The following is a 22182-nucleotide window of genomic DNA, read 5'->3' as shown; positions in this document are numbered from 1 at the left end:
CTAAAAATGTAAGTATGTCCTTATACAGTGTCATGTATGTAAGCAATTTTGCAACATGTTTGCATCAATTTTGTTAAGACTTACAAATTTATGTTCTTCTTGTTAAGTATAAATACTCTGCAAGAGCTTTTGTTTGTTTGTCCTTCCTTTTTTTATTTTTATTAACTTCACTTTTATGGATGTTGATATCCTTGTTTAAAAAGTACTTATTCATAAATATAAATAGTTTATTTGATTTAATTGGTACCACAAAAATTAATAATTAATTTGATTTCTATTGGAAAAAAAAACTTTTTGGGTTCAATTTCAGTGTAAGAAGTACAACTATGAAAATTAATATAAAAATAATTTAAATTATTTAATACAAATATAATAATATAAATATTTTCTATAGCATTGCTGTGTAAATATGCATCTGTAAGGTGATTCAACGAAATAAATCCAGGCTTGGCAACCGACCGTCAGCTGCGAATTAGCCTAAAGTTTAAGCCCTTTTAAATGATTTTAAAAATTGTTTGATAAAAGCCCTAAAATAAATGAAAAAACATGATACACAAACAGGGACAATTTTGAACATAAGTATCACCTGAAATTAACAATATTCAGCACAATAACAATTAAAACTTGAAGAGTAGCTATGATACTGAAAAAATAGTTATTTCTCGCATCGTATTATAAACAGCTTTCCGCGGATATAGAATGTACAATTATAAGATTAAAACCAGTTTTTTTAGCTTCGAGGTGCCGAAGGCACAGGCTAAAAAACTGGTTTTAATCTCATGATTGTACATTTTTATATTCGTAGAAAGCTGGATATAATTCGATGCTAGACATAGTTTTTTCGTATGGTTGAGAACCGGTTCCTATATACCGGATTCGAAAGAATACGCAGACTGGCCAGCCAATTTTGAAAATAAAAAACGTACAAAACGTACACAAAAAAAATACGTTACGTACATAAAAAAAGTAAAAAAACGTACAAAACGTACATTCCTAATAAAAATGATGTTTATATTTTCCTAGTTACCTATTATCAAAACATTAAAGTCTACTAGCGGAGAAACACCATAACGGACCATAGCGGACAGACACAAGATATCCTATTACTTTATTAAAGAGAACTAGCGCCTACTCTCCTAAAGACCTCTAGGGGCACTTGAGAAGGGGAGGGTTGAATTCAATAACCCAATTTTTTTATTTTAGATTTAAAAAGAAAAAGTAAAAAACATGGATAACAACATACATAAGTAGCGAAGCTCTAAAGTTTTATATAGACATCTGGAAAAATTTAACTATAAAAAATCAGTGAGCAATTAAAGTTCTTTTTTGGGGGGAGGAGGTAATTTTTTTCTAAAGTCGATTTCTCTTGGAAGGGTGGATGGTGATACTCTTCCCCAAAATAGTTATAAAACTTCCAAGAACCTATGAGAAGCTATCCTGTTAAGGTCCTTTTTTTTTGTAGGAGATATCCTTAGTCCTTTGTAGAAGATTTCCTTTGTAGAAGATTTCCTCTGTGGAAGATTTCCTTTGTAGAAGATTTCCTTTGTAGAAGATTTCCTTGGTCCTTATTTTTTTTTTACGAATTTCACCTTACACTTTTTTTGATCACCTCTTGGGGCAAAGCCCCTAGAGGCTAGGGGCGAAGCCGCTAGTTATGTACAAAGTATTTTCTATTATTAGGACCAGCGACTACGCCCTTAGAGGCCTCTAGAGAAACTTGATTAAGTGGGAGTTGAATTTAAACACCCAATTTTATATTTTTTATTTAAAAATAAAAAGTAAAACACAAGGGATGACAACATCCTTAAGTAGCTAAGCTCAAAAGTTATGGATGGAAATCTGGGAAAATAAATAAACTAGGCATAGAGTAGTGTCATAAAAAAAAAACATTTAACTTATTCAAATAAATCACAAAACCTTTTTATAAATATATACTAACGTGAAAATCTAGGAATAAATTCAGCCCCCCAACCAATAATCAAATCTCAATGAAACAAAGTGGAAGTATTAAGAATAAAAACTTATACAATCCCTGAAAATTACAACCATCCATCAAGAAAATGAGTAGAGAAAATCATAAAAACCTATACATCTAGGAATCGATCTAGCACTGCAACAAATAGACAAACCTTAAAGAAACTTTTTGAAAATATGTAGAATGTGAATTTATCTATTTCCTGAATATTTTAGCCGTCTCTCTTGAATAGGAGTCGAGAAAATCACAAAAACTTGAAAATCTAGGAATAGATCTGGCACCCCAACCAAAAGGTAAATCTCAATGAAAATATGTAGGATGTGAACTTAATTAATCAAAAAACAAGAGCCAAGAAAATCACGTTTCTCCGATGGCATAACGGACTGAGAAAGTATTTATAGAGTAGCTTCGCTAATAATTTTTCTAGTGAGAAGGGGGGGGGGGGGGTGGATTAGACCACCCCCATTTCTGTTTTCAATTTTAAAAAGAAAGAAAAAATAGGGGAATGGTGGTTATTTTTTTCTAAGAGTGATTTCTCTTGGGAGGATGGTTGTACCCTCTCCCAGAACCTATAAGAAGCTACCCTGTAAAAGAGAACCATATCGGTTGAGATAGAGCCTTCGGTACAAACAAACAATTAGACAGACATACATCCTGTTATTACGTACTAAGTATATCCTATTATATAAAGTAGTAAGTTTTTTGTTTGATGCTTAAGATTTTCATTACTTCTGAACCGATTGATTTCAATTTCAGGGAAACTTCACTCAGTTACCGAGATGGTTTTAGGCTATTTTTCTACCATTTTAAATACAGGTTCTTGAAGGGATATGGAAGGACAGAGAAAATAGCCTACAACCTCTCCCAGATCATGTCGGTTCAGCAGTTAACGAGATTCTTCGCTACAGATAAAAAAAAGGATTTAGAGGATTATACATATCCTAATATATAAAGTGTTTTATGCTTTTTTGTCTGTAACGAAAGATCTAGCTAACCGCTGAACTGATATGGTTCTCCTTTACAGTAAAGCTTCTTACATACCCTGAGATGGTTTTAGGCTTTTCGTTTTTAGAAATAAGTCTGGGTATGGTTTTAGGCTATTTTTCTGACATTTCATATTCCTTCGAATATATAGCCCCTAGATGCTAGGGGCGCAGCTGCTAGTAATAGGATATAGGGTTATTTTGTCTATTGCTAAAGATCTCAGAAAATACTAGTCTTTAATACAAAGTAAAACAATGTCTGTCTGTCTGAAGCTTAAGATCTTGGTAATAGCTGAACAGATTCGGTTCTACTCTTCAGGGAGTATATCTACTGGTCCTGTGGTGGCTTTAGGCTATTTTCTTGGAGTGTGGAAAACCCAACCCCCCAAGAAAACAACCACCCCTTAATTTATTTTTGTAAACTAATGCCAATAAGCTGGGTGGGGCCTAAATGAAATAAAATCATCACAATATTTTTTTTTCGTTTTTTTTACTAATTACGAACAAACGATCCTATAAAGGAGGGAACGAATCCTCTAGAGGATAGGGGCGAAGCCGCTAATTCTAGTAGTAAGTAAAAAGCTTTAAGTGTCCCACCCCCCAAGAAAATAGCTTAAAATATTCCCTGAAGAGTAGAACCTAATAGGTTCAGTGGTTACTGAGATCTTAAGCTTCTAAAAGACAGATGGACAAACAGACAGACAGACATCATTCTACTTTGTATTATAGATAATATACTATTTTCGTAATTCTTTTTATACAAATACAAATACATATACAAATACTTTTATACTTATATTTGATTCTTATTCTTTAAAAACTGAAGATACCAAAAAATAAGACTTCTTAATCCTAAACTGAACACCATATGATATCTCGGAAAATTTACCTAAGTAGATAGGTATATAAAGAATTTGAAAAAAATTATTGTAAAATCTATTACAGGTTAGTTGCACAAAGTGCATTTAGACTTGAAATTAGTCAACTGCATATCATTTTCTGTTCAATTCTTTAAACTATATCTATAAAACATATATTTCAAATCCATAAATTTAAACTATAAGTTCTAAAAACATACATATATCACATATTTTACCTACATATTTTTGTTCTATGAAAATTTAAGATATTATTGAATTTATTTTTTATAATACACCTATAGTTTTTGTGAAAATTTTCGTACAAAACATACAAATTACTTTTTTGCTAATATTTGATTCTTATTATTTAAAAAAAAAACGTAAAACGTACAAAAATACAAATTTCAAAATACGTTACGTACACATATCAAAATAACGTCCAGAACGTACACAGATTCGATGCGTAACGTACAAAACGTACAAAACGTACACTCTGGCCAGTCTGAATACGAGAATAGTTATTTCTCGCATCGTATTATAAACGGCTTTCCGCGGATATAGAAAGTATAATCGGCACCTCGTGGCTAAAAAAACTAGTTTTAATCTATATTTGTAGAAAGCTGGATATAATACGATGCTAGACATAGTTTTTTCGTATGGATGAGAACCGGTTCCTATCCACCGGATTCGAATGAATACGAGAAAATATTTTATCAGCATTTCTTTCCAAGCAACTACTAAACAATCACAATGTTTATTTACAACCTTTAAGTAATTTAAAGTTTAAAGCCTAGTTCACAAAAGAAGCTTTAGGTTGACCGATTTTATAAAGGCATTTGTTAGTTGTATTGTTTAGGTTGACCTACAGAATAAATCGGTTGACCTCTAAACGTTGTTTGTGAACTGGGCTTAAAATGCAGCAACTAAAGGGACATATACAGAACAAAAAAAATTGACAGCAATATATTTTTGGTTTCTGCCCATATCTATAATACAAAGTAGAACGATGTCTGTCCGTCTGACCGTATGTCCGTCTGTTCGTCTGTCTGTCCGTCTGAAGCTTAAGATCTCAGTAACCGCTGAACCGATTGGGCTCTACTCTTTAGGGATTATACCTACTGGTCCTGTGATGGTTTTAAGCTATTTTCCTGGGGGGTGGGACACCCCCAACCCCCCCAAAAACTAAAAAAACCACCCCCCCCCAAAAAAATTTTTTTTTACATTTTTTGTAACTGCTGAACAAATTGGGCTCTACTCTTCTTGGAATATACTTACTGGTCCCATGGTGGTTTTAGGCTATTTTCTAGGAGGGTGGGACACCCCAACCCCTCTAAAAATAAAAAATTCCCCATTTCCAAATTTTTTATTTTTTTAAACAAAAACCAGTAATTGGGTTGGGGGAACCCTACTGCACCTGCATGGGGCGAAGCCCCCCCATGAACCCCCCCCCCCCAAAAAAAAAAAAAAATTTCACCAAAAAATTTTTTTGGGCTTTTTGTAACTTTTAAAAATTGACATCTTTAAAAAGTTGTTGCAATTATAGGTATTAAATAAAATTTACAGAGGAGAGTTTTCAATTTTTGTGTATATGTGGTCCAATCAGTGGGACTATCAGAGCTTGCGCCGCATACAGGGTACTCGCTTATGCTCACCCCGTACGAGATATACGGTGAACAACCTGGGTTTAATTTTTACGAATTGAAATTTTGTGCATACGGCGCACAACCTGGGTTTAATTTTACCAAAGAGTAATTCGGCAAAGAATAACTTTTTTGAAAATAAAACTATAAAATTATTCTGGAGGGTTGACTTTCCATAACCTCATGGGGCGAAGCCCCTAGAGGCTAGGGGCGAAGCCACTAGTGAAATATATAGAGCTTCTTTTTATTCAACATACCAAACCACTGGACTGATAAGTAGTACTCAGAGAAGCTTTAAAAACTACCCTTCAAGAGTGAGAACTGTAAAGGAAAAATTCTTCCTTATAATTTCTACTGGTTTTTCCTTGTCTTTGAGTATTAAATTAAAACAAACCATGAATTAAGGTCACTTCACAATATACAATATAATTCATGTTTAGTTTATTTTGAACAATCAACTGGAAACAATTGTATAAAAAAAACTTTTCCACCAAGCATTTAAAAATTAACTAGTTTGAATTTAGTTTGAACCAGATTTTAAATAAATTATTTCCATACCTATCAATATTAATGGAATTTTTGGTGCATATTGCATGCTAATAAATGGGCTTTGTTTAAATAAGAAAATTACTAGGGTTGGGCCGAATATCCGGTGTGGCCGGATATCCGGCCATTTTCAATATCCGGCCGGATACCGGATATTGAAACTATCCGGCCGGATATCCGGCTATAACTTTTTTTATATTTTACACCAAAAATCTCTGCTTTTTAAAATTTTAAATGGCTATAATTTTCTTATTATTGAAGCTAGAAGAACATTTTTTGAATATGTTTATCTTTATGCAAATTTTATTATATGAAATCTCAAAAGTTTATTAATAAATATTTTTTGCTACTTTAATATCTGGTAATTTAGCCGGTTATCCGGCCGGATATCCGGTAATTTTGCCGGATAACCGGATATTTGCCGGATATCCGGCGTTGGCCGGATATCTGGCCGGATACCGGATATCTGGCATTTGAAATCAGCCGGATATCCGGTATCCGGCCAAAAAAGTATCCGGCCCAACCCTAAAAATTACTTTAGTTAAGCAAATACAATTACAAAGTTCAGTTACAATTGTTTAAAAACATAGTACAAGTATGGTTGTTAATCTTTATATCATCCTCTAAAAGATTAATTAAATCAGCAAAGAATGTTAATTTTTAACTTATCATAGTTAATACAGAAATGTCTGTACTGTGCATGATTGAAATAACACTTTAAAACATTTTAATAAATCTATTTAATATTTTTACTGTTTACTGTACAAAAAAAATATTTAAGAAAAAAATGAAATACCAAAAATGTTTAATTCTGTCAATGTTTTTCACTTTTCCAAATGTTGTAGTGAGTCAGGTATTATTCTCCATTGTTAAATTCTAATATAAGTTTTACAAAGTTAAAAGAAGGGTTATCATAAAATAAATCTGTTTAAAGTGAAGAATTTATATGTTTTACCCTATTTTATATCCCTAGATTTGTAAACTTTATAAAGATTAAAGCTAAACATGTTACAAATTTAATGTTAACCTGTTATTTCCTAATTATTGGCAATAATATTTTTCAATACTTCAGATATCAGTAAACAAAAACTCCTCCCTCGTTTGTGTAGAACAATATTGTATAGATAAGAGTACATACAAGAGAAGAGATATTCCTCTTACTCCTATCCAGGTATTCAATATTGTATAGATAAGAGTACATACAAGAGAAGAGATATTCCTCTTACTCCTATCCAGGTATTCAATATTGTATAGATAAGAGTACATACAAGAGAAGACATATTCCTCTTACTCCTATCCAGGTATTCAATATTGTATAGATAAGAGTACATACAAGAGAAGAGATATTCCTCTTACTCCTATCCAGGTATTCAATATTGTGTAGATAAGAGTACATACAAGAAAAGAGATATTCCTCTTACTCCTATCCAGGTATTCAATATTGTATAGATAAGAGTACATACAAGAGAAGAGATATTCCTCTTACTCCTATCCAGGTATTCAATATTGTATAGATAAGAGAGTACATACAAGAGAAGAGATATTCCTCTTACTCCTATCCAGGTATTCAATATTGTGTAGATAAGAGTACATACAAGAGAAGAGATATTCCTCTTACTCCTATCCAGGTATTCAATATTGTGTAGATAAGAGTACCTACAAGAGAAGAGAGATTCCTCTTAATCCTATCCAGGTATTCAATATTGTGTAGATAAGAGTACCTACAAGAGAAGAGATATTCCTCTTACTCCTATCCAGGTATTCAATATTGTGTAGATAAGAGTACCTACAAGAGAAGAGATATTCCTCTTACTCCTATCCAGGTATTCAATATTGTATAGATAAGAGTACCTACAAGAGAAGAGATATTCCTCTTACTCCTATCCAGGTATTCAATATTGTGTAGATAAGAGTACATACAAGAGAAGAGATATTCCTCTTACTCCTATCCAGGTATTCAATATTGTGTAGATAAGAGTACCTACAAGAGAAGAGATATTCCTTTTACTCCTATCCAGGTATTCAATATTGTATAGATAAGAGTACATACAAGAAAAGAGATATTCCTCTTACTCCTATCCAGGTATTCAATATTGTATAGATAAGAGTACATACAAGAAAAGAGATATTCCTCTTACTCCTATCCAGGTATTCAATATTGTATAGATAAGAGTACCTACAAGAAAAGAGATATTCCTCTTACTCCTATCCAGGTATTCAATATTGTATAGATAAGAGTACCTACAAGAAAAGAGATATTCCTCTTACTCCTATCCAGGTATTCAATAATTTATGAAATACCTAGCGGCTACGCCCCTAGAAGACTCTAGGGGCACTTAAGGTGGGGGGGGGGGGGTAAGTCGAACCTCCCCAATTTTCATTTTAATATTTATAAAGAAAAAAGGATCTATTGCAGTTCACGGTAAAATATTGCTGGTAACGAATATTGCCAAAAATCTATGAATTTTAAAGGCTGCTAGCTGCCAAACGGCTAAACATACAGATCATGCCTGCACACAGTTTTAAGCAGCATAAGAAGGCCTATAAATAATCTGGAATAGCCATAAATCAATAATGCATAATTATCTCGCAGTGCAGAGAAATGCGCGAAAAAGGCCTATTTTACGCGTTTTTTCTTCAGTGAAGCTTTACCTGTGCATCATTGGATCTTGACCTTTCCAGATTATTTATAGGCCTTCTTATACTGCTTAAAATGGTGTGCGGGTATGATCTGTACGTTCAGCCGTTTGGCAGCTAGAAGCCTGTAAAATTCTTAGATTTTTTGCAATATTTGTTACCAGCAATATTTTACCGTGAACTGCAGTAGATGCGAATAAATTATTTTTGATATATACCCTCAAAAAAAATTTTCAAATCTTCCCTGGACCTAAAAGAATCTTCACTGCAAAGGAGAACCAAATTGGTTTACCGGTTAGTGAGATTCTTTCCTACAGATAAAAAAGATTACTACTTTATGTAACAGAATACCTAAATAATATATAGAAAACATTAATTGAAAGAACATATGATGAGATAAATAAAAAAAATTGGTGACTGTATTAGTCTTTTCTGCATGCCATGTATATTTACATAATTATTGATCCATTAATCATTAATCAATTGATTAAAGATTCAATAGAACAATTGATGGATTGATAGATTGGTAAATAAATTAAATGCTAGATGGTTTAAAGATCAATTGAAAGAACATTAAAAGATTGTATTATTTCTATTTAAGATTCATATTGATTTTGAAGTTTGGCAGATCCTTGAAGTTGTTGATAAAGATTTTACTATTTCCATATCAATGATCTTCAGAGCTCACTGGGAAGAGCCAAGACTGATAGGTAAATAGTTGTTATAGAGTGGCTAAAAAAAGGCCAATTATCAAAGAGTAAGGTGACAGTGGGCTGTTTACTACACTGCTCCCCAAAGTTTTATAATAACTTTTTCTTATTCATTGGTTTAACAACTTTGGGGACTTTAGTGAATTATCGATTGGTTGATTCATTAAGTCTAGTGTTCAAACGTTTCTACCACTAATTTTATCTACAGAAGGGGTAATTTTGTGTATCATCATTGGGGATGTACAACAATTTATCGCTTATTGTCCTATCCCTTTATATCCCTGCTAATTATGAAACTAATTATATTATAATATAGTATGTTTTGGTAATATGAAAAACAAATTAATCAAATCTACAAAATCATTTAGGATCTCCTAAACCTGGTGAAAAAGACAAATGGATAACAGTTGATCTTGATGTAAATATATTGTATATTTTAAACTTAAATATTTTTATTGGAACTCTTGGCATATATATTAAAAAATTTCATTACCTAAAGAGGGTAATTTTTTTCACGTATTTTCCGTAACGTTTTGTTTTAGCGTTTTAGTCAAATGCGCTTATTAAGTCAAACTGTCCTTAATTTTGATCATTTCATATAAATACATTAGTCAAAATTAGGAACATTTTGACATAATAAGCGCATTTGATTAAATAAACTTTAACATACAACTTTTTGTATCATACGTGAAGAAAATAATAAACCTCTTTAAAAACACTAAATTATTATTATTAGTTTATAAATGAACTCTGGGTTCCAGATGTTTTTGTGTATGATTTAAAGGGAACAAAAACTCTGAAATTATTCACAAGATTTGCAGGTGCCATTATTTTTTTTTATTAGTTCTTGATACTTATTGGTTATCCTTCTATAGACTCGCTAACCGCTGAACCAATATGGTTCTCCTTTACAGTGTAGCTTCTTATAGGCCCTTGGAAGCTTAATAGCTATTTTTTGGTAAACAGCTGGTCATAACTTGTAATGAAAAAAAAAACATTTTACGTGCTCTAGAGAAATCTAGTGGCACACTGTTAAAAATAATTTTTTTATTTAGTATCAATTGATACTCTGGAGAGTATTGGAACCGTAAGTACGCTACAACTATATAATTAATATATAACACTATGTAATACTATATAACACAATAATTATTACTATACAGAACCCATACATTTTTTTAGTATCGATTGATACGCTCTAGAATACTGGAAAATACGGTACAGAAATGTTTATTAAAATAGTACTATTTGATAGACTCTAGTGTACTGGAAAATACGCTGTAGAAATGTTTTTTAATTTAGTACTATTTCATACGCTGTAGCATATCAGACTATACGCAAGAGAATGGTTTATTAAAATAGTAACTATTCATACGTTCTAGGGTACGAATCCGTACTGTAAAGAATAATTGAAACAGACACCATTGGTGCATACCTCTCATGGAAGTGTTTCTGCTTGGTCGTTTTAGACAAAGATGAAATGTTACTATTTATGCTCAGATTTATAGTTTTGATTTTTGTAATTATGACTGACCATAGTTTTTTTTAAGGATCATGTTTAGTCCTTAACATCTTTAAAGTCATTTTTTTTCTAAATTTACATTTAAATTAATGTTTTATTGCTCTGCTTGGTATGTTTGTTGATATAACAAAATGTATATGTACATATAATAATCATATATTATAAACTGATCTTTCATCCAAAGTAAAACAGTTTCATACTCTACAGAGTATCAAAAATTATGATAGAGGATATCAAAAATTGCAAAGGAGAGTATTAAAAACTTACTTCTACCGTATTGAATATTATTGCAAAGAGCGTATTGGATAATACTATACAGACAAATACATTATTTAGTAATACATGTTACTCCATAGAACACTAAGTATTGCTCAATACAGTATTGGAATCTTCCTTGTATTGTAATAAGGTTTTTTTCCTATAACGTACGGATTGATACTATACATTAATGTGAAGAATATATAGTATCATCTGATGCTAAAAAAAAAAATTATTTTTAACAGTGCATATTTGCTAGTCAAAGATATATTGTAAACAGGCCTTCTCTTATTTTTTATGGAAGTTTTTGTGTATATGCTTTTCCATTACATAGGGAGGAGAAAAGGTTTTTTTTTTATTACGCTAGTCCTCAAAGTTCTTTAATAACATATTCTTTTTTTGTTGGCTTAATAACTTTGGGGGCTTTTATCGAATTTTGATTGGTTGGTTCATTAAGTTGAGTGTCCAAACATTTCAACCACTAATTGTAATCCCTAGAAAGAGGTAATTTTGTGTATTATACTTAGGATGTACATCAATTTATCAGCACGTGTCTTATCCCTTTAGATCCCTAGATAACAACCAATTAGTCTCCAATTCATAAAATTTAAAAACATTTAATTGTGTCCTTGGACTCAGGGATCTAAGACAATGACCAATAAATTGATGTACTGTAAATCCACAATGATTTTACACAAAATTACCCCTTCTCTAGAAACTTTTGAACACTGAACCAAATGAACCAACCAATCAAAATTCATTAAAAGGTCCCAAGGTTGTTAAGCTAACGAACAAGAAAGGTTATTAAAAAACTTTGGGGACTAGTGTAATAAACAGCCTATTGTTTTCTCTCTCTCTCTATGCCTAGGACTCTACTTTGTGAATGGACAGAAGGTGATCTACAGTCAACAAGTTCATGTCATATTTTGGTGTCCAATGAGATTTAACACATTTCCTCTTGATACTCAAGTTTGCCAGTTTAAGGTAGATCTATCTCTCATTCTATCAAATTATACACTTAATAGAAACGTACTTTTATACAATTATGTATAAAATGGTAAGTATACAGATTAAAATAACAAGGATGAAAACATCTATAACTAGCGAAGTACTAGTAAAACAAGGGTTGACAAACAGACTAAGTGAATCAAGCAATGAGAAAAGAAAGAAAGATTTTTGAATAAAAGATATAAAGAATGGTAAAAATCACGAAACCACCATCAAATGTATAAATATATGTGTTTTGATGTATAACACATGGACTAACAGCCAAAGTAAGTTGCATACTGGATGCTCTTTGGAAAAGAGAACCTCAAATATGCCTTACTATGATGGGAGGTTGACAAGAAAAATCAGAGGTCTAGCGCATAGGCGTCCAAGGGGGGGGGTAATGGGCCATTTGGCACCCCCAAACGATTTTGGGGGTGCCGTAGGCACCCCCAAAATTTTGTGAACAATACCCCCCCCAAAAAAAAATTACCCCTACCTTGGGGGTGCCGTAGGCACCCCCAACGATTTTGGGGGGGGTATTTACACCCCCCAAACCATTTTGGGGGGGTAAATACTCCCCCCAAAATAGAAAATCTCTGACAAAAAAAATTTTTGCGCGCTTCGCGCGCATTTTTAATACTAAATTTTTTATGAAATTTAAATTACCCCCCCCAAAAATTTTACCCCGGGGGTAAATTTTGGGGGGGGTAAACAAATTTTACCCCTGCCAACAGATTTCAGGGGGGGTAATTACCCCCCCCAAGAAAATTTTACCCCCGGGGTAAAAATTTTGGGGGGGGTAAAAAAAATTTGCGGCGCGCTTCGCGCGCCATTTTACCCCCCCCAAAACAAAATTACCCCCCCCCCTAAAAAAATTTTACCCCCCCCAAAATAAAAAGCTTGGACGCCCCTGGTCTAGCGTTAATAGCATCTGATTAAATCTCAGTTTCCCTCATAGTGTTACGGACTGACGGCAGAAATAAGGAATTCTTGAGTAACTTCATTATTTATAATCTAGATGCATAAATGAAGGAGTGAGTTAAAATATGAGTTAATACAATATAAAAGACACAATACAATCTTTCCCGATTTTTTATTAATTTTGAGGAACATGATTCCCAGTTACGTCATATAATTCTTTCCCGAAAAAGGGAAGGGGGGAAGAAAAAAAGAGATGGGAGAAAAGGGGGTTATCCCCATCTCTTTTGAAGAGATTTTCTTCCCCCCTTCCCTTTTTCGGGAAAGAATTATATGACGTAACTGGGAATCATGTTCCTCAAAATTAATACAAAATCGGGAGAGATTGTATTATCCTATTATATAAAGGAGTAAGCGTTTTTTGTCTGTCCCGAAGGATTTCGCTAAGCACTGAACCGATATTGTTCTCCTTTACAGTGAAGCTTCTTATAGGTCCTGGGAAGGTTTTAAACTATTTTTAAGGAGGGAGTCTTCACCCCCTCCCCCAAAAAATATTTTGTACACTTTTAAACACAAATTTAAAATGGAATGAGGTCGACTTTTTCCCTTCCTACCTTAATTGCCCCTAGAGGCTTTAGGGTCGTAGCCGCTATTGTCAATATAAAATACTAGCAACTTCGCCCCTAGCCTATACGGGCTTTACCCCAAGAGGTGATTAAAAAAAGATATTAAGTACTTCTGGTGCTGCGACCATTAATTTTACATTAATCTTAAATCAATTGCCTTAAAAAAAATGGGAAGTATTTTTTTTTTTTTTTTAGGGGGGGGGGGTTGTGTAAAATAGCCTTAAACCACCACAGGGCCAGTAGGTATATTCCCTGAATCCTATCGTTTCAGTGGTTACCGAGATCTTTAGGGACGGACAGACAGCATTCTACCTTGTATTATAGATAATAATTAAAAAGACATGTAAGAATTAAATACTAAGATTGTAATTTTTTTCGCAACAATCCGTAAAATTGGGTGCAAGCTTCCAAATGTGCTTATTAGGTCAAACTGTACTTTTTTTGAACAAAATTATAGTATAATTGAACGTTCTTGCCACCTAAGAATGTAAAACATGTATTCTGTCTGTTCTACAAGTCTATAAAACATCAATGGCGATATGACCGCTTTTTAGCAGGTTTTAGGCTATTTTTGTATTTTTCACATTTTCTCCATATCTTTGGTGTTTATGGTCCGATTTCCAAAATTTTTCAGTTATAGAATCAGAATTAAATTTCCTGTCGTTTCAAGAAAACAACTATGACGTTCAGACTGCCTTTAAGCAGGTTTTAGGCTATTTTTGTATTTTTCACATTTTTCTCCATACCTTTGGTGTTTATGGCCCAATTTCCAAAGTTTTTCAGTTTTATATATCAAAATTAAATTTCAAGAACACATCAATGGCGGTCAGACTGCCTTTTTGCAGGTTTTTGGCTATTTTTATATTTTTCACATTTTTCTTCATATCTTTGGTGTTTATGGTCCGTTTTTTTTTTTTTTTTGTAGTTAAAAATATCAAAATTAAATTTCCCGTTGTTCTGAGCATCCAGTATGTATGTTTTGACCGTCAGTCTGTTATTCATAGTACTGAAATATAAATAAATATTAAGAAATTAAAAACAAATGTTGAAAAGGTTTCGTGATTTTTCCTAATATACATGCTTTTGTCAACTAATATCTAAATTCTTATTTAATTGTTTATGCTTCGCTACTTATGGATGTTGTCATCCTTGTTTTTGTATGTGTCATAAAATAAATATTTCATTTCATTTCAACGTATTATTCAGAAAAGTTTGACTTAACAAGCGCATTTGACTGTAACCCAACCTTACGGAATTACGCGAAAAAATGACCCTCTTTTAAATCTAGGTTAGCAGTTTCAATAATGATGACACCAAGATGACTTTTAACACAACCAAAGTCTCCAAAACAGGCTCCTGGAAAACCAAACCCAATACAATACTTGATTATGATGTTGAGATTAATGATCTTCCTGAAAAAGATAGGAATGATGTTACTGATCAGTTTACTTATAGTGTTGCAGGTCTGATAAAAGTATTTTGTCATGTTTTATTAAAATTAATTATTCTACAAATTATGGGCAAAAAAGATTTTATTTGACCACATCAACCCAGGGATATAAAGGTAAATACAATGGCCGATAAATTGATGTACATTCCCAATGATTATAAACAAATTTACCCATTCTGTATATAGTGGTTGAAACGTTTAGGCACCAATTAAAATTCAATTAAAGTCCCCAACGTGATTGAGCAAACGAATAAGAAAACGTTATTATAGAACTTTGGGGACTTGTGTAATCAACAGCCCAATGTCCCCTCCCTATCTGACGTTAATCTCTTTTTATCTGTTATAAATTTATATTATTTATCCAATGTTATTTAGATATGACATTTCTGAAGCTCGACAAAGTGTCCGAAAAAATGAGCCATGTGACGTCATAAAAGGGAGAGAGGAGAAGTGGGAAAGGAAACCCCTAAAAAAGAGAGGGATCTATTGACGTCACACGGCTCATTTTGTCAGATACTTTGTATATTTCTATATACAAGCAGCTACGCCACTACAGGTCTCCTTTGAAGGGGGGTGGTTAAACCTTCCCTATTTTTGTGATTATAATTTGTAAGAATTTTTTTTTTTTTTGGGGGGGGGGCGGGGTTTTATTTTTTACGGGTGATTTCTCTTAGGAGGGTGCTGTCAGAACCCATGAGAAGCTACACTGTAAAGGAAAATCGTATCGGTTCTGCGGTTAGCGAAATACTTCAAAAGACATCCTGTTACTTCCTGATATACGGATTACAAGTTTTCTTTTTAGGGTTTGAAATGATTCTTGTAAGGCACTCTTTAAAATACCTAGGTAATGCTTTACAATCATAACAAAATGAATAGAACAATAATGAATTTTAATTTTAAATTACTAAAAAGATATCTTAATTTGAAAATGATTTCAGTGAACCAATATCTTCCTTCTGGCTTGATGGTCATTGTGTCATGGGTAAAAATCAATTAAAAAATTATTTTTGTTTTCAGACAATTTTAAATACATATTTTTTCTAATTTTAAATTTGTAGGTTAGCTTTTACATTCCACCAGAGGTTGTCCCAGGTTATTCATCTTTGATTTAAAATTGTAATGGAAAAACATTTAAATAAGCTAAAATATACAATTGACAATAAAAAAATTAAAAAGCTTTATACAAAAAAAGAAGTTTAAAAAATTAAGGACGCCCAGGGGGGGTGGTATGATACAAAATTTCAAGAGTTGGCATAATTTAAGTTCAGGGAAGATATGTGCCCTTAGTTCTTTTAATAATTTTTAAAAATGTTTAGGGTCCAAAATTGTTTGCGAGGAGTGTTTAATATCAACATTTCTCTTGTTTTTTTTTAAGAAACCAGATTTATGCAAATATATTATTTACTAGGAAGGATGGGGTTGCTAGTGACAACATTTCTTGTCCTGGTTAATATTTTTAATTCCGTCCAAAATTCTTCTCCAAATGTCAGTGGATTTTCTGCTATATCAAGTAAGATATTGTCTCAAATAAGCAATTAAAAACAGGGTTTTTCCCTTAAAGTCAAGCAAAGAAAACTCCATTTGAAGTAAAAATATCTAGGAAAATTCTAATAAAATTTAGCTATTAGAAAATAAAATGTTTTTGGACACTTTCCCTCCAAGTGCCTATAGAGAGCTGAAATCCCCCGTTTTATTTTTTTTTTAATAACGTGCTAATTACTTTAATTTATTTTTACGAACACCTACTCGAATTTACTTGAACATTCTTAGCTCTAAAAGGTGATTTACGCATGTAAGAATAGTCCAATCCATTTTTAACCTAGCATTATCATTACAATTAATTGTACAATTTAAAAAGCGTAGCAATAAAGGGGGAGGTAGGTTGTGCTAAAATTCCGTAAAGATGTGAGTTTTAAGGCTTAGAAAAGTTGTAGAACTAAATATTTTTCACTATCATTTTTGTCTATAATTTTTTTAATAAATATTTAGTGAATATTATCGTTCTACTACTTTTTTTAAGCCTTAAAACTCACACCCTTACGGAATTTTAACACAACCTACCTCCCTTTTTATTTCACTGGGCTTATATGGATTTTATGATGCTGGCTTTAGTTTAATTTGTTTTTCAGGTTGGATTATCGTTTGTGTTCTTTTTGTATTTGGTGCATTATTAGGTAATTCAATCAATATAGACATTTTTAGTGAAGATTCCTTTGACATATGCACATTTAGTTTATTCATTGTTTTGGCTTAAAAAGACATAAGCCTTATTTTTTAAAAGTTTTATGATCGAGTTATTGCAAGTTCACTTTATTTTCAACTGAACAATAGCACACTTTTTCCATGATTTTCTTGTGCTTGGCTACTTATGAATGTTGTCAACCTTTTGTTTAGGATACGCTGTCATTTTGATGAAAAAGAAGCAGTTAATGGGACAAGAGTATAAAAATAATCTGTCCCCGCAGTCAGGACACTGGCATGGAAATCAACTTACTCATATAGATTCAGGTTTATAATCTTAATGGATATAAATACGTGGATGTTATGACAGGGGACAACTTAACGTCAATTTAGGTTGCTGTCTAATCTATAGTGCATGCCCTAGAAAAATGGCTTTTGGCTTACCTATTAATTTGACGTCAGGAAATACCCTATACCCCATCTCTTTTCTAGGGGGTTTCTTTACCCCTTCCATTTACTATGACGTTAATAGAACAGGTAGACCAAAAGCACTTAATACAGCTACCCTATATGGACCTCATTTATTGGTCAGTTCGTTCATCAAGTAGAAGGGAAAGTGGTAAAAGGGTGAATAAGGGATAGCGTTATTATAGCCAAATTGAATTATCACTTTATTAGAGTACATCCAATTACAATCTAATTAGTAACTTAGTTTCTACAGAGACAGGATGCGCAGCGCTTTAAATGGAACCTATGTTCGACTTAAGGCTAAAGATACAAGAAAATGGGTTTTACATTTAAATTCTAAAGATATCAGGACTTTTTGTGAGCTACAAAACTAAGAACTAATGCATAGTTTAAGTTTGTACCGTGGGGTGGGGGGCTGGTAAATTAACCATCTTCAATAAAGAAATAACCTTCCAGAAACTATAAGTGTCTTAGAACAATATCAGTAAACACAGACATTACAGTAAAACACTAGAGAGAGAAAGGGTTACATATGTATTTGTATCTCCTCATCGCACTGTCCTTGTGCCGACTCTCAATTGGGTCATTGAAAATTAACCAATGGCGTAACGTGTGTTAACACAGCCACGTAGCATAAAACAATTTAATAGGAGACGAGAAAGGTCATTGAAGAAGGGAGGGAGGTAGTTATCTGCATATATCTATACTATATTCTGTTCTACAGACAATCATCCTGTTACTTTTATAATAGAAGTACATTTTTTTAGTATTTTCCATGGGGTTTCCATTGGCATTTCTGTTATTTAATCTCATTTACTGGCCTTTGAGGTAAAAGTTATTTACAGTGTGGCTTCGAATCAGATTAATTTTCACATTTTCTGCGAAAGAGTGACAACATCCATATGTAGTGAGGCACAAAAAAATCTACAACAAACTAAGAAGTTCTATTGTCAAAAAATAAGTACATATTTGTCTTTTGAAGCACGACAGACGGATTAAGTATTTTCAAGGGAAAATTTAAATATACTAGCGGCTACGTCCCTTGAGGCTTAAGCGAGGTCCTTCGGTATAAACAAACGGGCATCATGTTACTTTATTATAAGGATATGTTTTTTTTTCAGTTTGGCTTGATGTTTTGCAATCCTAACCTTTGGCGTACGGGAGGGGAGTGTCATTAGTCTTCTTGCAATTGAAAATTATCAAGTCTGCCATCTCCATTTTTCAACCCTCATAAATATATAAATATACTATGACATTCACATTCGTGCTTTTAAAAATAAAAATTTTTCTCTGTGATTGCTTTTACAGTGTGGCCACAACCAAAAAAAATACTGATACTGAAGAAAAAAAAGGAAATACTGAAAATTCTGAATCCTAAAATAAGAAAAAATACTGAAATACTGAACAAAACAATACAAATACTGAATAAGTATTTTTTTATATGATTCCTCATTACAAAATTTCATATCATCATAGCTTTGTTATTAGTGGGATATTTTAAAGATCTTTTAATTTTGCCTCTTAGATTTTCTTGCACCAATTAAGCAGAAAATGACTGATAAATATTTTAAATGATTACAAAACTTAAATACTTTTTAGTTGAGTTAAGAGCATAGACGTCCAACCTTTTTTTTTGGGGGGGGGGGAAATTTTTTTAAGGGGGGGATAATTCGCTTTTGGAGGGGGTAAAATGGCGCGCAAAGCGCGCTGCAAATTTTTTTTAACCCCCCCCAAAATTTTTACCCCGGGGGTAAAATTTGTTTGGGGGGGGGGGGGTAATTACCCCCCATGAAATCTGTTGGCAGTGGTAAATTTTGTTTACCCCCCCCCAAAATTTACCCCCGGGGTAAAAAATTTGGAGGGGTAATTTAAATTTTATTAAATATTTAGTATTAAAATGCGCGCGAAGTGCGCAAAAATTTTCTTTGTTAAGAGATTTTTTATTTTGGGGGGGGTATTTAGCCCCCCAAAATTGTTTAGGGGGATGTAAATACCCCCTCCTAAATGGTTGGGGGTGCCGTAGGCACCCCTCAGGGTAGGGGTAAATTATGAATGGGGGGGGGGGGAGGGGGTAAAATGAAAAAAATTTTGGGGGTGCCTACGGCACCCCAAATTCTATGGTTAAGAGCATGCTAAAAAACTTGACCTTCAATAATCATGCAAAGTACTCACCTTAGATTATTCATTCTATTAATAGACAAAAAAAATACTGTATAAAAGCATCTCAAATATCTAAAAAATTTATATTTAAGATGAAATTGAAAAAAAAATGTAAATTACCATAAAAAAAAAAAAATTAATGTACAAAGTTATAGGGTAATTCAAAGGAAAGTAAAGTGAGGCGCGAAGCGCCGAAAAAAATCTGACATCAACTACTTAAATAATCATCTTATTTAAGCAAATTTTTTTGGAATTTAAGAAATAATGAAAATACTGAATCATGAAAATTTCCAAAAACTGAAAAATACTGAATAAAATTTTCAAATACTGAATATTCAGTATTTACTGAAAATACTGAAGCCCCAATTTCCAAATACTGAAGAATACTGAAGATTTTCAGTATACTGAAGAATATGGCCACGCTGCTTTTATCCAAGCTACTAGTAAAATATTCAAGATATATCAGCACTGAAGTGCTCAAAAAAATAAATCATATAACATAAAGAAGATTTCTCAGCTGATTTTCAGAGAAGCTCTACGTAGATCCCAGTAAAGCTTTGGGCTTTAAAGATCTAAAGCTTCAGTAGCGTACTGACTTTCTGGTAATTATTAATAGAGATGTTACGAGTTAACAATTTTAAATCTATAGGAATAATCTAATCCGTTAAGGTCAAATATGAAAAATGTTTGCCTTAAACAAATATAAATTTTGAAAGCAATGACTTTATTCAATAATATTACATGAATTAATAATATTTAATACAAGAATGAATCAATTACAAATAAACGAGGACAAAAATTCTAATAAAAAAAAAGCGGAAAAAGATATGTTGTAGGGGCATTTCCCTCATGCGAACTGCAAACTGGTTCTAAATGCAGAAGTTCTTAGGAAAGATCAATTGAAAAAATTCAATCAATAAAGCACTGCAGTGTATTTTAAGTTTAACAAATTATTTTTAGAAATTTTCATCCCCGTTCTTAATAAATGAATAATGTTAATCTTATTTTATTATTTTGTCATAGATTAGTACATAAAAACAAATTTCAATTATATTTTAAGTTTAATATTAACAAGCTAAATTATAATTTAAAAGCAATAAATGGTTTATCTTTTGTGTGTAATTATGTTTTAAGTCTTAAAAAGGCCTAAATTAATCAAAATAACATAAAACAGTTCTATATCTACAATAAGTACTTAAATAATGGTAAAAAACGCGCAAAATTAGTTAACCCAAAAAAAGGCTTAAATTTTTTTTCCAAAACTTATCTAGTATCAAAAACCTTAGCGTATAATAAATTTTAATTGAATTTAATATTCTACAACACATCTCTTTAAAAATCCAAGGCAGTTGTATTCTAATATTTTCTTACAGTATACTTCTTAAGAAACAAAGCTATAAAATCGTTTGTAATATTATACATACAAAATCAGTGTGAATCCAAAAATTATGGTTGGCAATCCGTATCCGAGTCCGGGATCCGGAATCCGCCCAATTTTTAGCCAATTTTGGAATCCGGAATTCGCTTTTTAATAGCGGATTCGGATTCTTAATCGGTAGGCTAAAATTAGCGTCTTGAGTTTTTTCTTTCAACTCCGCCTTTTTAAAGGCAAAAATTATCATCATTATATATAATATCTTTTAAAATTTGGTTCTATTCTCGGAAGTGAATTATAGAGAAAACCAAGAACAGTAACTTTTAGGACATATGTAGCACTTAATTTTTTTAATTTAAAAAAAGCCTTTAAAAATATTGCTAGAATCCGGAATCCGAATCCGCCAAAAAAAAAGAATCCGGAATCCACGGGATTTTTTTGACGGATTTTTGTAAGAATCCGAATCCGGTCCAAAAATTGGACGGATTGCCATCCCTACCAAAAATGTTTACAAAGATTTTTTTCAAATGAAACTATTCATGATCATGTTAGGTTGCTTCCTTAAGACTAATTTTAATGTTTTTAGTACAAATTTACTTTGAGTATTTTTAAAATATCAAATGTTAAAATAAATTTTTTTTTACTTTTTCTTTTAAAATCTAAAATAAGAAATTGGTTTATTAAATTCGACTCTCTAGAGGCCTCTAGGAGCGTAGCCGCTAGTTATTATAAAGCAAGACCATGCTACATGAATAGTTCTCTTACATTTAATTTTTTATGAACAATAATTTTCATTTTTTAAATATACATCTTAAAGAATTACAAAAATTAATCTTTTACAAAACTGTTAATCAAAAAGTGTATTTAAAATTTTAATATCATA

At 32.2% G+C, this 22182-nt stretch overlaps 1 protein-coding gene across 1 annotated transcript; it reads left to right on the top strand.

Moving 5' to 3' along the window:
• The first annotated feature begins 6789 nt into the window (after positions 1-6789).
• Positions 6790-17643, top strand: LOC145305433 (glycine receptor subunit alphaZ1-like). The gene is made up of 13 exons (XM_080147050.1): positions 6790-6857; positions 7077-7175; positions 9243-9351; positions 9720-9853; positions 10088-10172; positions 12000-12115; positions 14954-15128; positions 15918-15959; positions 16054-16097; positions 16174-16207; positions 16524-16625; positions 17245-17289; positions 17510-17643. Exons 1-13 carry the CDS (start codon positions 6792-6794, stop codon positions 17629-17631), a joined length of 1173 nt encoding a protein of 390 aa, XP_080003176.1. The 5' UTR covers positions 6790-6791; the 3' UTR covers positions 17632-17643.
• The last annotated feature ends 4539 nt before the right edge of the window (positions 17644-22182 follow it).

Source organism: Acartia tonsa, chromosome 14 (assembly GCF_053477335.1).
Source record: "Acartia tonsa isolate MP-2025a chromosome 14, ASM5347733v1, whole genome shotgun sequence".
In the NCBI taxonomy this organism is placed as follows: domain Eukaryota; kingdom Metazoa; phylum Arthropoda; class Copepoda; order Calanoida; family Acartiidae; genus Acartia; species Acartia tonsa.
The sequence above is the reverse complement of the archived record's forward strand: the minus strand, read 5'-3'. Positions and strand labels throughout refer to the sequence as shown.